This window comes from Helicoverpa zea, chromosome 12 (assembly GCF_022581195.2).
Source record: "Helicoverpa zea isolate HzStark_Cry1AcR chromosome 12, ilHelZeax1.1, whole genome shotgun sequence".
Classification (NCBI taxonomy): Eukaryota; Metazoa; Arthropoda; class Insecta; order Lepidoptera; family Noctuidae; genus Helicoverpa; species Helicoverpa zea.
Window position 1 is genome coordinate 583734 of NC_061463.1, and position 15349 is coordinate 599082.

Here is a 15349-nt window from a genome sequence, read left to right on the forward strand (position 1 = left end):
ATGACCCAAGTAGGTTTTGAAAAAGATTCACGACATGGAGTACTAACCATAAAATTTTGCGTTCCAGGTCCACCAATACTGGCCGTTAGTCGAGATCAAATGTTCTGCAGACTTAAAATTCTTCCTGTGCTCGGTGTACACGCCCATCTGCATCGAGGACTACGCCAAGCCGCTGCCGGCGTGCCGCAGCGTGTGCGAGCGAGCGCGGGACGGCTGCGCGCCGCTCATGCAGAAGTACGGCTTCCAGTGGCCCGAGCGCATGGCCTGCGAGCGCCTGCCCCGCGCCGGCGACCCCGACCAGCTGTGCATGGAGGAGACGGAGCGGGCCCGCGAGCCGCCGCCGCCGCCCGCGCGCCGCCCGCCGCGCCCCGCCTGCTCCGACCCCAACGCAAAAAACTGCCAGGCCGGCGCCGCGCCTGCGGGCGAGGCGGGCGCGGCGGCCTGCGCGTGCACGTGCCGGGCGCCGCTGGTGGCGCTGCGCGCGCTGCACAACGCCAGCGCGGCCGCCGGCGTGGCCGCGTGCGCGCTGCCCTGCGCCGGCGCGTTCTTCACGCGCGAGGAGAAGGAGTTCGCGGCCGTGTGGGTCGCCATGTGGGGCGGCCTCTGCGCCGCCAGCACGCTCATGACGCTCACCACCTTCCTCATCGACTCGCAGCGCTTTAAGTACCCCGAGCGGCCCATCGTGTACCTGTCGGCGTGCTACTTCATGGTGTCGCTGGGCTACCTGGCGCGGCTGGCGCTGGGCCACGACGAGGTGGTGTGCGAGGGCGCCCTGCTGCGCACCTCGGCCAACGGTCCCGGCGCCTGCACGCTCGTCTTCGTTCTCGTTTACTTTTTCGGCATGGCGTCATCGATCTGGTGGGTGGTGCTATCTTTTGCGTGGTTTCTGGCCGCGGGACTCAAATGGGGCAACGAAGCCATCGCTGGACACGCACAATATTACCACCTCGCCGCGTGGCTCATTCCTGCCGCGAAGACCGTGGCCGTGCTGCTGGCCGGTGCCGTGGACGGAGACCCGGTGGCCGGCATCTGCTACGTGGGCAACTCGTCACCGGAGAACTTGAAGCGTTACGTGCTCGCGCCGCTGATCGTGTACTTCGCCCTGGGAGCGACGTTCCTGCTCGCCGGGTTCGTGTCGCTGTTCCGCATCCGCTCGGTGATCAAGCGGCAGGGCGGCGTGGGCGCCGGCTCCAAGGCCGACAAACTGGAGAAGCTGATGATCCGCATCGGCGTGTTCAGCGTGCTGTACGCGGTGCCGGCCGGCGTGGTCATCGGCTGCCTGGCGTACGAGGCGGGCGGCCACGAGCAGTGGGTGCGGCGCGTGGCCTGCGGGCCCACGTGCGGCGGCCGGCCGCTCTACTCCGCGCTCATGCTCAAATACTTCATGGCGCTGGCGGTGGGCATCACGTCGGGCGTGTGGATCTGGTCGGGCAAGACGCTGGAGTCGTGGCGGCGCGTGTGGCGCGGCGGGCGCGAGCCGGCGCCGGCGCAGCGGGCCCTGGTCAAGGGCGTGTGACGCGCGCCCGCGGGCCCCGCCCCCGCCTCCGGGGCCCCGGGCCCCGCCCGCCTGCCGCCCTCCCTGCCGCCCTCGCTGCCGCCGCCGGCCACTGCCGCGCCCTCCGCCCGCTCGGGGCAGCCGCTGTCGGACTACGGGCCCGTCTAGTCGCCCACGTGTTCCTGCTAGCTGTTAGACTGGGACAGTAACCCCCCGACAGGGCAGTGCGAAGGCTCGTGTCCATGACAGTGCTAGAAATGGCTCGTGAAGTGACGCCACTGACGTTAGTGATACTGTGAGAGTGAGACGTCGCGCGTGTCTAGTCTTAGTGTTTCCGCGACGCACAACATATACGTAACTAGTGATAAGGACCGCGGCCGTGGCGTCCGATCCTCGCTGACATGCCGTGGACTGACTGACACTTTTGTTATAACTATTTCACGGCGCCACTGTGACATCGACAAATATTTTCAAAAAACGCAAGACTCTTTCAACTAGAAGTGTCCCAAACTATACCCAATTGCAGTCATAATGACTGGACTTTTAACGTAAGAGTCAGTAAAATACTCCACCGTTTAGTTTCATTACCTCATGAACACTGCCAATTTCGTACGTTTTTACAAATTAACAGTGATGTAGTTTACTGCTCTGTGCTGTAACTGTTGTAATATAAAAATACCTAAACCGATCGCCACGACGAGCGACAGAAGCTCATCGCCATGCAACTGATTATAATAATAAACTCATGTATCTCTTTGTAAACACGTTGATGCTGATGAGTTGCTGTCGTTCGTGCTGATATTGTTCTGTGACGTTAGACCCGTAGTGTGTACCGAACGCATTTTGAGCATTTTGTATATCTATTGTAATGATCTCTGATGTCATGTTGTAAATAGTGATCCTAAATCATTTCATCCCTATAGTAAGTAGTAAGATGCTATTATCTACTTATGTATGTGTTTAACTTCGGTTATCTTATTAAAACTTGTAGAAAAGACAATCCTAGTGAAAATACCAACCTAATATTGTATTTTTCTTTATTAGTTTCGTACAACTCGATACTAGGTGGCGTTATAAGGCTACCCTGAAAAAGACACTACTTCAAGCAACCTGGTTCTTGCTCTAATGATGTCTTACAACGCCATCTATTGCCGAGTAGTTAACACTTTGTAAATATAATTTGACAAGTATGCCGAAATAAACTGGAACTGATAAACTGTGTGTGACGAATGATAAAATTGTATTTTGTGCAATGGTATAGTATATTCTTACTTAATTGTAAAGTGAATAAGATGTATGAAAAATTGTATATTGTAGCTACGGACGCCGCAGTCGAAGCCATGAAAATCATTATGTAATTTATTTTATATCTAACTGTAGATAACAAATAAAGCGACTTTTTTATGTACAGACGATTTGTTTTTTTTAACACCAGATACAAAAATAAGCAAAAACCTTGGCCTTGGAGTTTTAGGTAGCCATGGTCCAAACGCGCAAAGCGTCTTCCATGCCAGGCCATCCCGCATTACAGCGGTAACTTGGTACTTGTCTAACCGTAAAAAAACAAGTTTAATAGCACAATAAATTTAAATTTTTATAACATTTTTTTTTTCTTTATAAATTTATTTTAATTAGTCTTAAGTAAAATTCAAATTTGTATTACTAGTAATTTGTATTGGTAAACCCTCTCTAAATTAGCGCCCAAGATACAGGCTTTGCCTAGTTTGGGGCTAATGATAACAGAAAATGTACCTTTTTTGGAAATAAATTTCTTATTCTTATTCTTATATTCTTATAAAATATAATTATGACAGTAGGAAATCTATCACAAAGTATGCAGTAATATTTTGCGAGCGTTGGGGAGTACCGTCATCGCAAAATAATGACGTCAATAAAACATGAATTCAGTCTATCGAGTTTATTATGTTCTAAGTTTTTACTATACGGTGGGAATAATTGCACATTGTATAACTATGAATAATACAGATTGGAATAATAATTTTGTTCATATTGCACATCGTCAAAAAATTGTAAACTTTAAACAACGCCATCTATTGACGGATACAAAAGCAGAGTTACGCCATCTAGCGGTGAATGGACAAACCCGTAAACCATGTTTGAAAAAAAAGAGCAAACGTTCTAAACAACGAAGTATTCAAAAATACTAACGAATGTAGTTATATATCTAAATCTATCACATTAAAATTACGTATTTACGTGTGGACAGAATGTTCCAATCTTATCATAATAATTCTTTCGTATATTTCCTTGAATCACAAGAAATGGCCACTATAACACTAGATACTTACTACTCAACTAAATCGTAGTAATTTACTACAAATCTTAGCAAGACTTCGTTACCACGGCTTATACATTATATCCATACACTTAAATTATCAAACATTTCCTAATATTGCTGAAATTCATCACATAACGTCAACCAGAGTATCGTACACAACTCAAGGACACAACTTTGTTAAAAATGGCGCCACTTTAAATAAGTTGTCTATTAATTAAGGAAAAACAAGAAAAACATACTCAGCTGTTATTTTTTACAGACAATAAAATAAATATTTTCAAAAGTTTTTGTAGGTTTCTAACCAGAATAATTAATGTTGTTAGGGTATTTTAGCAAGAAATTTTGTATAATTGTATATTTAAATATTAAAACTTATTCGCTAATTACGTATTTACTTTTAATGGCAGTTTTCTGTAATGTACGCTAGCAGTTTCCTACCTTACCCTAATAGATGTCGCTACTCGTGTTCAAATGAAGTTATTACGATTTATAAAAAGTAAAACTACTAAAAATAGATGGTAAATTTTGCCAAAATGGCTCTTCAGTAAACGCTATTATAAAGAAATAGTTACACATACTGAAGACAAGAAAACGACACCTTAGATTCTAGACACGGTTACATTTTTGTTGAAACGCTCGCTCTTCATAGGCGGAATGGTTAAAAGCACTAACCACGCACTTAAACATTCGAAAATCAAAAACATAGTCAAGAATGACAATCGACGCCACTATTTTTTTAAGCAACCAGTACCTATTTGGGTGTGGTGTCGATGTTCATTCTAAAAAGTTTGAATATCAAAGACCCTCATTATTTGAGGTGGGGCCATACCCTCAGCTGGTGGCGATACTGTTGAAGCCCTGGTAGTACTGTCCGTACTGTTCGTGAGTGTGGGTGTAGTCGTGCATGTGTGTGTATGTGTGTGGGTCTGGTTCCTGGTGAGGTGGTAGCTGGTGGTAGTATTGTGGCACTTCGTGAGGTTGTTCTGATTCCAGGTTTTGAAGCTCTTGTTGGGGTTGCTGGGTTTGAGGGATACCCTGTAAAATAAGATTAAGTTATAAATCTAGTGAATTGTTGAAATTAACTTTCTTACTTAGCTTTTTCTTGCTTAGTTTTTTATATTATTGACCTACAGTGCGAAGTGTAGATATTGGATTTAGGATGACAGAGTAAAAGCGATGTTTTGTCCCCACTTCTATTTTATTGCAGCATGCAAAACTTTTAAATAACGAGTAATGTGTAATTAACTCCTCCAGTTGTATGCGGGTGAACGTCAGGGATCCTAAACTAACACTTCGGGTACAAAAAGTCATAATATGCGGGTAACAATCCCACGTATCCCTCTTGGTAGTTATATTTGAAAGTACGACGTACCTGCATCTGATACTTGCAGCGCTTGAATCTGCCGTAGAGTGAGGAGTAAGGCAGGTTGTAGTGAATGGCCGCCTGGTTGATAGACATCTGGCCCACACTGCCGACATACATAATGCTTGGTTTAGAGATGATATAATACAAGGTGGAGTAGAAATAAGAGAGACGAAAGGTATAGTTGACAATCGGATTATGCTGTAGGTAATACCTATAGGGCTGTTATACGCTGGGTTTCCCCGAATTTGTGGTAGTCATATTTGGCTTTGGCCAATACTTGGCTAATTAAAAGATTACATTGATTAGAAAGTCAAATATAAGTACACTAATGCTAAAAGTTCGTCGCTACTATTGATACATGTTTTCGGAAATATTTAAAGAAGGTGGAAGTGAGGAAAATTGAGGAAATTTCAAAACTCCTTGGCACTGAAACAAATCTCTATTTAGACCGCTATCGACGAGACCTGAAAGGGTTGCTAAATAGAGATTTGTTTCAGTGTACTCTAGGTAATGAGGGAAGCTCTCTACAATCTTAGTGATATGTTTGCCTTACCGTACTGCCTCGAGCGCTTCTCCCATGGCATCTTCAGACCATGGCGTGGGGTTGGAGCGGGACAGCTCGATGCCTTCCCTCTTACACCGCCCATACAGGGTTCCTGAAAATTTTGGAAAGTTCCAAATTGGCGTAAATGTGTGCCTGGCAAATTATTTGGTGTTGTACATAGCAGCTTTAAAAAGATGACGCTTTCAAAAAGGTAAGATTACGACGTGATTTCCGTTTATCATTTTGCAGACCGGGTCCTTTACTTAAAAGGTAGCACCAAAAGCTTGGTGATCCTGACTTGGTGAGGTTCCTAAAGCTTGCCGAGTGTTTCTCGCTATGGTAGACAGCGGCTGTTGGGGTTGATTGTTTTTTTGATGTTTTTTAGTAAAAGAGTGCCATATTAAGTGCTCATGAAATGGTCTGAGAGGACTTGTCGTGAAGTGTACATAGTGGCGAGCGCGAGCTGCAGGTCGGCGCGTGAAGTGTGTCCACAGCTATGACGCAGGCAGGTGACTGACCAGTGGGTATGCCGTATGTGGTGGCGGCTCGCTGCACGGAGCTGCTGCCGGCGCGTGAAGTGTGTCCACAGCTATGACGCAGGCAGGTGACTGACCAGTGGGTATGCCGTATGTGGTGGCGGCTCGCTGCACGGAGCTGCTGCCGGCGCGTGAAGTGTGTCCACAGCTATGACGCAGGCAGGTGACTGACCAGTGGGTATGCCGTATGTGGTGGCGGCTCGCTGCACGGAGCTGCTGCCGGCGCGTGAAGTGTGTCCACAGCTATGACGCAGGCAGGTGACTGACCAGTGGGTATGCCGTATGTGGTGGCGGCTCGCTGCACGGAGCTGCTGCCGGCGCGTGAAGTGTGTCCACAGCTATGACGCAGGCAGGTGACTGACCAGTGGGTATGCCGTATGTGGTGGCGGCTCGCTGCACGGAGCTGCTGCCGGCGCGTGAAGTGTGTCCACAGCTATGACGCAGGCAGGTGACTGACCAGTGGGTATGCCGTATGTGGTGGCGGCTCGCTGCACGGAGCTGCTGCCGGCGCGTGAAGTGTGTCCACAGCTATGACGCAGGCAGGTGACTGACCAGTGGGTATGCCGTATGTGGTGGCGGCTCGCTGCACGGAGCTGCTGCCGGCGCGTGAAGTGTGTCCACAGCTATGACGCAGGCAGGTGACTGACCAGTGGGTATGCCGTATGTGGTGGCGGCTCGCTGCACGGAGCTGCTGCCGGCGCGTGAAGTGTGTCCACAGCTATGACGCAGGCAGGTGACTGACCAGTGGGTATGCCGTATGTGGTGGCGGCTCGCTGCACGGAGCTGCTGCCGGCGCGTGAAGTGTGTCCACAGCTATGACGCAGGCAGGTGACTGACCAGTGGGTATGCCGTATGTGGTGGCGGCTCGCTGCACGGAGCTGCTGCCGGCGCGTGAAGTGTGTCCACAGCTATGACGCAGGCAGGTGACTGACCAGTGGGTATGCCGTATGTGGTGGCGGCTCGCTGCACGGAGCTGCTGCCGGCGCGTGAAGTGTGTCCACAGCTATGACGCAGGCAGGTGACTGACCAGTGGGTATGCCGTATGTGGTGGCGGCTCGCTGCACGGAGCTGCTGCCGGCGCGTGAAGTGTGTCCACAGCTATGACGCAGGCAGGTGACTGACCAGTGGGTATGCCGTATGTGGTGGCGGCTCGCTGCACGGAGCTGCTGCCGGCGCGTGAAGTGTGTCCACAGCTATGACGCAGGCAGGTGACTGACCAGTGGGTATGCCGTATGTGGTGGCGGCTCGCTGCACGGAGCTGCTGCCGGCGCGTGAAGTGTGTCCACAGCTATGACGCAGGCAGGTGACTGACCAGTGGGTATGCCGTATGTGGTGGCGGCTCGCTGCACGGAGCTGCTGCCGGCGCGGATGGCGGCGAGCGCGAGCTGCAGGTCGGCGCGGCGCCAGGCGGTTGGCGCCGCGTTGAAGGGCGCCGACAGACGGATGCCCTCGCGACGCGCTATCTTATACAATGTGCTGCTGGGAATACCTAGAATGCACAAAGAAACCATCAAAAAAGATTTTCAAAAAGAACATATTTCCTATTCCTGTCCAATACAAAATCAAGACTCCTTACCATACGCCTTACTGGCTTTATTAGCGGAGATGGCACCGGCTCTGAGGGCATGCAGGGCTCCTCGCAGGTCTGCCTCGCTCCATGACTTGGCGGCGCCTTCCTTCTTCGGCGTGTCGATGCCGAGCCGGTGCGCGCGCTGCCACAGCGTCGTCGACGGAATGCCGTATGTTGATGATGCCTTGGGAAGAAGGAAATGGATGAAAGAATACTGGTGATCCTGTAGTGTAATTTTTACACTAGTTATGTAAGGTCAGAGCCGTTAATGTAACGAATGTAAATAATAGTTAAACACCACATCAAGAAAGAAGAAGGAGTAAATTAGCAAAATGTGAACTCAAAACCAGTTGTACAAGTTGTAACAGTTTGTTAGATTGTTACGGTACCCTTCAACGTTAATTACCTTACTTCAGTAAAGCACATGTCTCATAGAAACAGAGCCATCATCAAATAAACAACTACATCAGTACAATACTCCGCTGAAGGTTACACACACGTCACGCGCACTGTATGAGCTCTCTCAACCGTGACGGTTGCTGGTCAGCTATACGTATTAAAATTAATTGTATAATAACCATCAGTTATCTGATTGTTAGCTTATGTATTTCTCAAAATCTTCGAGTTTTAAATATCATTAGCATCAACCTTTGCAGTTCGTGAAGATTTAAGCCTGATTCTTATTTCTAGAGATGAGATTGTCGTAGAATTTGAACTTCAAACTGAACAATTCATCAGACATTCTGAAGCTTGAAGATTATGTCTTAATACCAAATTAAGTTGCTTATGAAATAAACTCGATTTGGAATCACAGGTTTTTCTGAGGACACTTAAAAAATCAGAAAGAAACAACTAGAAGTAGCACCAAGTGTTATACCTTAGTGAGGCTCATCTGGTGTGTTCTGAGGGCTTCGAGAGCTCGTTCCATGTCATGCTGCGTCCAGCTCTTTGGGCTGTGTCGGGGCGCGGGCGAGGCTTGTCTCCCGCATGAGTCGCTCGTGTCTTCGCCACTGAGGTGCGGTTGCTCTGGGCAGTTTGAAAAGGGAATTCGTAACTTTAAGAACAGGAAATTAATGGCGGATCGAGTTCAAACCATATGTAAATAAGTCTAAATACATCCAAAGTACTTTTGGATTAAACTCATCCATCACGAGTAGGATCGGTTTTAACTTACCAACCCACGATGACGACAATAACAGGTTTTGAGTAAGATCATCAATCTTTTTTATACAAATAAAAATATAAATATTTTCCACGAATGGGAGCAGGAAACAGGTTTCATCCGTTCTAAAATAGCGTGCGTAAATATGTAGTTATCCCGTGTTGTTTTCAAATGTCGGATAAATTCACCATGACAATCTTACTTTCTATATATTTTTCTCTTTTTCCTAGAAATGGTTAACGTTCACTTTGCCTTTCATTCGCCAAAAGCCGCGGTGGATGACATCGGTGCTTCTTTAGACAGGCAAGAATAGGTTCGCGATGCTTCACTTTACCGAACAGTGAACACATACATACGTCACTGAGGGAACGGAAATAAATCAATCAACTTATTGCTCGGTAATGAGCGACAACCACAAAACCGCAAAGTATTGGAATAAGTATGTTCTAAAAACCACGTTAGCAACTTTATTGTTAAAGTATGTACATAGCTTATAATGGATAGATGGCTTCTTGTATCTATGTTGTAAACAGTACAGCAGGTAGAGTTGAATTTCAAACATCGTTTCAAACAGCGCCCATTACCACAACACATAGGCAGCTACTTCATGGTCCAATGCAGTCGGTTAAAGAAGTTAAGCCTCTTTAAGAGATTTGGTTGGTGGTATGCCACCTCTTTTTTCCCCTCATATTTTTCGTACATCTAGTTAATATACTGTTAGAAGATCCAATGGTACATACCACCTTCTGAAGACGGTTCATCCTTGACAGCCAGTAGCGGCATGAAGTCAGTGGAGTCGGGAACTTCGCTGACGTTCATGAATTCCATGTGACGATCCAGCAGTGATGTGCTCTAAATCAGAAGAAGCTGTTCTTATATCTAGTAGGAGAATAATGCTTCTAATAATGAAGGTTGGGAAAGTTCAAACCTCAACTTTCTTAGTTTGACTTGGTGAATGAATGATTTCTTGTTATACATTCACTTTTTAATTTATACTTCGATGATTATGCTAAATTAGGTACACATATTAGTTAGGTACATACATATTTATTAAATACATGAAAAGTAACTTACAATTAAGTCAGTTTTGTTACTGTAGAAGTAAGACACAATCCATTACGGCTAGTTAGCATGTCATCTACATAAATTGAGGCACACATTCGGCCTAACAAATGGGCGGTAAGATAAAAGGCGGTATTTTATTCTAGTATGTAAAAAAATATGCGTAATGTATTCAATGAGTACTAGTTCTAAATACCGTTGTGGGTTAAGTAGCTCTAGCAGTAATAACAACTGCTGAATTGTATTTGTAGAAAGTTCTTTCGCAGATCTAACTTAAAAATTAGGATTTCTATTATACTCAATACTCAATTCTTTAATACAATTATTCTGTAGTACATATTTATGTGGATAAAGCCACTACAGAAGTCCATGAATGAGATAATGTTGCTCCGAGTCCCACTTATATTCCTACCAGATTTCATCTCCATCAGTTCAGCCGTTTTAACGCCAAAGCGTAACAAGTAAACATACATTGGTATTTGAACGGAGATTTTTACCACATACAACTGTATTAACATGCACCCATAGCTTAAAAACGTTTCATTCCGTTTCATAAACATCGGTAATGGAAATCCCCTTGTCATTTACTACCTAATATGAGAATGTGGATGTGTGCCATAGGTTTAAGAATGTACGAGAATTTGCACATGATAGGCAAATTGCAAGAACCTGAGAGTAAGGCTCTTAAATGAAAGATACATAAAGATGACGTTACCTGTGCATTATGAGGAGCAGACTCAAGGGTCTCCAGCGTGGCAGCAGGAGGAGACTCTGCGCGCTCCTGCTTCACGCAGACCGGCGTGGCGGCGGGCGCGGCCGGGGCCAGTGGGGCCAGCTCCTCCAAGCCGCTGCCCTGCTCAACCGGGAGGTGTAGGTGTTCTTATCATGAGTATTACCTGTGCATTATGAGGAGCAGACTCAAGAGTCTCCAGCGTGGCAGCAGGCGGTGACTCTGCGCGCTCCTGCTTCACGCAGACCGGCGTGGCAGCGGGCGCGGCCGGGGCCAGTGGGGCCAACTCCTCTAAGCCGCTGCCCTGCTCAACCGGGAGGCGCAGGTGTTCCTATCATACCTGTGCATTATGAGGAGCAGACTCAAGAGTCTCCAGCGTGGCAGCAGGCGGTGACTCTGCGCGCTCCTGCTTCACGCAGACCGGCGTGGCGGCGGGCGCGGCCGGGGCCAGCGGGGCCAGCTCCTCCAAGCCGCTGCCCTGCTCAACCGGGAGGTGTAGGTGTTCCTATCATGAGTATTGTGACATGGGGAACTTACTAAGTTCTAATATTATTGTAGATTTACATGATTTTCTTATACATATTCAATCTTTAGGTCGCGAGTTCGCTATTGCAATTTATTCAACGATCTAAATCTTATGAGTTAGGAGCGATGTAATGGATAGTATCCAAAAACACTATTCTTGTCATTCCTCACTAATTCAATAAATTATATGTTTAGATCTTGTAAACGACGTAATTGATTTAAATGCAGTCTTTAGGAATAGGTATATAGTCAAGGGGAAGGTACTACTATTTAAGCGTGAGTACCAAAGTACGCAGTGTACGCACCTACAGGTATGAAAAGCTAGAACAGATAAATTAATTGAAACAACCACGGACTTGCAAAGCGCTCGAAACATCATAACTGCAAAATATTTTTTGGTTTGTTTGCTTCACCTAAATCATTAACCTATATACAAATTAATTGAGCTTGTTATTTTCTTCTAATTAATTCATTGCCTATCATACTTGTAAGTTACTTCTGATACTGTGTTACATAGGCCTACACGAATATATGTTCGCATAAGCAATTAGAGAATTAATTATTAGGCCGATGAACTCCACAGTAATAAAGACTAGAAAAACCTTTACATTTTATATCTTGCTTAGCCGTAGTCTAAATTGGCTTGTACGAGCTTTATGTTGCGAAACTTCGTTAGAAAATCGTAAGATTCAGTGACTTAAAATATACTACCACAATCCCCAAAAATAACGGTCAGTTTTCAAAAATTTAATAAAATATAAAAAGCCTCTTAGGAACATTTCTTTGCAATAAATAAATGACAACAAAGTAGGTATATATGGAATAAAATAAAGATGTCGTGGTCATACCTAACTTTTAGAAGATTTATATCAGACTAGCTTCTGCCAGCGGTTTCACCCGCATCCCGTGGGAACTACTTCCCGTACCGGGATAAAAAGTAGCCTATAGCCTTCCTCGATAAATGGGCTATCTAACACTGAAAGAAATTTTCAAATCGGACTAGTAGTTCCTGAGATTAGCGCGTTCAAACAAACAAACAAACAAACTCTTCAGCATTATAATATTAGTATAGATATCGTCATCGAAAAATTTGGCCTGCAAATGATTACTTATTCGCAGGTCTTTGGTCAAATTGATAACATCGTTGAGTTTGGCTTAAGTAAACGATTCACAATTAGGTAAGTAGGTACCTAATTTATCCACGTACTACCTAGCTCAAAACAGCGACATTGTCACGCGTAGGTATATCTAATTCTTACAATCAATAAACATAAATGCTTAACGTAGGTAGATTAACAGTACATGTACATATTTGCTACAAAGTGGGTATACGAAACAAGTTTTTGTAATTTGATTGCCGCTTGAAAAAACTATTTTACGAGTTGCGGTTACGCTTCTGCGTTTCAGCTATGAATAATCTCATCTCCGTGCTAACACACTGGGGAATTAATATAAATGATGATAACTACCTACACAAAATAATACCTACTTGGTGTACATTCGTCATTTGGATAATGCATCATATTTAAGACGATTGACTTATCCAAGAAATATTGTCTTATTCAATTAGAAAAAAAAAATACAAATAGCTTCAAAAAGTTCAAATGTAAAGTTTAGTTTGTTTGTTCATCGAGCCGAGGCGTAGTTGCCCCATGGTTGTTTGTAATGGCAACAAAAAAATATAACTTTCAAAACAAGACGTTCTACATAAATATTCAAAATTCTAAAAACTTTGATATTGGTGCCACTGCAAACAAATTAATCGCGTATGATACATACGATAAAATCATGTACCTGGCCGCGATATTCGTGCAACTAAATAATAAAAAATGCTAATTAAAGTTGTTACCTGACTGGATAGATAACTGTGCGCGAATTGTGAGTCGCTGTCTTCTTCGTCCGAGAGCGGTTCGCATTTCACTTGAGACAGTCCGTAGCCGGGCATTTCCTAGCAAACCAAAAAAAAACGAACTAATAATATCTACTCCACTATAATTATTTTTTTCATATAAATCTTTCACGGTAATAAACTCGAAGCATTAAGAGTAACAATATAAGTGAGTTAAGATCAAAAGTTTACATTGACGATATTGTTGTATTCATGAGGTCAACAAAAGCGCGCTGTGTTCTATGAGTACAAGTGTAAACAACATCGTGGCACCCCATGTTCTCCCCGGAATGTCGCAGAAATCGAACAATCGCCATGTTATAAGTAGGTTTACATAGGCAATTAGACAAAAGGAAGCGAGCTTTATTGAATTTTTTCTCGATTGGTGCACAAATGAAGAGTGCAAAGTTTGATTCTCTCTCTCTCTATCGCTCGCGAGCCAGACCGTCTCACGAGCTTTTTTAATTTTGTTGTTTTAAAGCCCTTGTGCATGTCGCTAACGTATGTGTAAGTTCGAATATCCAGTAGAAGCTTCCAACTGAAACCAAAACGCGTTACTGATTCAAAACTTTATAGACAAAACTTTAACATAGACAAGATTTTAGGATAAGCGACTTTAATAAATTGTTGTTAGCGTGTATAATCGTGCGCTACCTGTCAGAGGTGGAGGAAAGTAGTGAATGTAAAGTTGCGCGGTTAACCCTCTCTCGTCGCGTCACATCGTTCCATTCGGAGGAGCCGGCGGCCGTCGTGCACGTCTGCGCGACCCCGACACCGCGAGATACGAAAACACATTCACTTTCACGTCTTCCCGGCACACGGCGAAGGACGGTGCGAAACGGGTGCCGATAAACGCGAGGGAAACGGAATTGCCGAAGACGAGGGCGCGAAATTCACTCACTCACCTAGTCGGTCAGCGGTGGCCGCCGCAAGCACTCGCCCGCGCCACACATGCACCGCGACTTGTCCCGACACCCGCGACTGCACGGTGACCTTCGGGAAACGATGAGATGTCGCAAATGAAAGTGAATTCGGCACACACCCGGCCGACTCTGCGTCGCTGCGTGGCGCATGTTTAGGAGGTGCAGGGCGGGCGCGTGCTGATTTTTTTCCGCGCCAAAGAAATAAAAACAAACGCCTTTTTGCCGGGAACCGGCCGCGCACCGCGCTGTAGCGGGGTCCCTCTCGCGCGCGCCGCTCCAACGTGCTGCATGCCAGGCTCGGTTAGCATTCCTTACTCCACTCTCTGACGATATGAGACTTCTTTGGAATTTCAAAAACATTATCATTCATATTTCCAATTGAGGAAGTATCTATTGTATAACCTATACGAATGGGGAATAGAAAAAGTCGGAAGGGAGGGTAGGTGCATTATAGCACGTGTAGGTATGCAGGGAGGAGGCAGGGGGTGGTCCGGGCGCCCGACCAGTCGGCGCCCCGCGCGGCGCCTTCTCTCTCCGCTCCGATTGATTTTTATTACAAGAATTTCGCTCGTGGTTTTTTTTTGTTTCCCGCACACCGAAAGCCTGGCGACGCACACAAAGAGATTCGTATAATTCGTTTGTACGAACTTACTAATGCTATTGATTTTTATAACGAAGCGACAAAGCTTACGAGGGAACGAGCGCAGGCTGTATCTTTAAGTCACGAGGAAAACTTTCAATTATATGTAGGTACTTATTCAGTTCCTTGTTCGAAACATTTTACAAAACAATGCGAATATTCGTAAAAATATCAAAATAATCTATCCTACTAATATTATAAACGCGAAAGTTTGTATGTATGGATGTATGGATGTTTGTTACTCTTTCACGCAAAAACTACTGAATGGATTTTAATGAAACTTTACAATAATATAGCTTATACATCAGAATAACACATAGGCTACAATTTGTAAACATATTGTTCGAAATACTAAACCTGCGCAGACGAAGTCGCGGGCACCAGCTAGTTTTAAAATAATTGTGCAAAAATAAAATTATTTGGCCTCTATTTTCAACATAGGTAAAAATGAGGGTAGCAAGCAAAACATGAATGTTCTCGACAACAAAAGGTGCGATACGAGTCGCACCATTATAATAAGACCAAATTAATACTATTTTACACCTATCCTTTTCTCTTGTACAGGTTTAACGTTATCAAAACACCAAGTTTACCTGCCTGTTTATCTAT

The 15349-nt window shown here is 45.3% G+C and overlaps 2 protein-coding genes across 4 annotated transcripts in view; one reads left to right on the top strand and one right to left on the bottom strand.

Moving 5' to 3' along the window:
- The window catches only part of LOC124634952 (frizzled-2), a 53227-nt gene extending 50322 nt beyond the window's left edge, over positions 1 to 2905 (top strand). For all 3 annotated transcript variants that reach the window (XM_047170653.1, XM_047170652.1, XM_047170651.1), the window contains exon 3: positions 68 to 2905. In XM_047170653.1, coding sequence (XP_047026609.1) covers positions 68 to 1516 — 1449 coding nt within the window. In that variant the 3' untranslated portion in view covers positions 1517 to 2905. The remainder of the gene's footprint in view (positions 1 to 67) is intronic.
- Positions 2906 to 3404: 499 nt separating this feature from the next.
- LOC124635022 lies at positions 3405 to 13875 on the bottom strand. The gene is made up of 9 exons (XM_047170762.1): positions 13139 to 13875; positions 11105 to 11245; positions 9713 to 9824; positions 8688 to 8836; positions 7817 to 7994; positions 7553 to 7729; positions 5714 to 5816; positions 5167 to 5263; positions 3405 to 4829 (listed from the first exon to the last, which is right to left on the bottom strand). Exons 1-9 carry the CDS (start codon positions 13232 to 13234, stop codon positions 4626 to 4628), a joined length of 1257 nt encoding a protein of 418 aa, XP_047026718.1. The 5' UTR covers positions 13235 to 13875; the 3' UTR covers positions 3405 to 4625.
- Positions 13876 to 15349: the final 1474 nt, after the last annotated feature.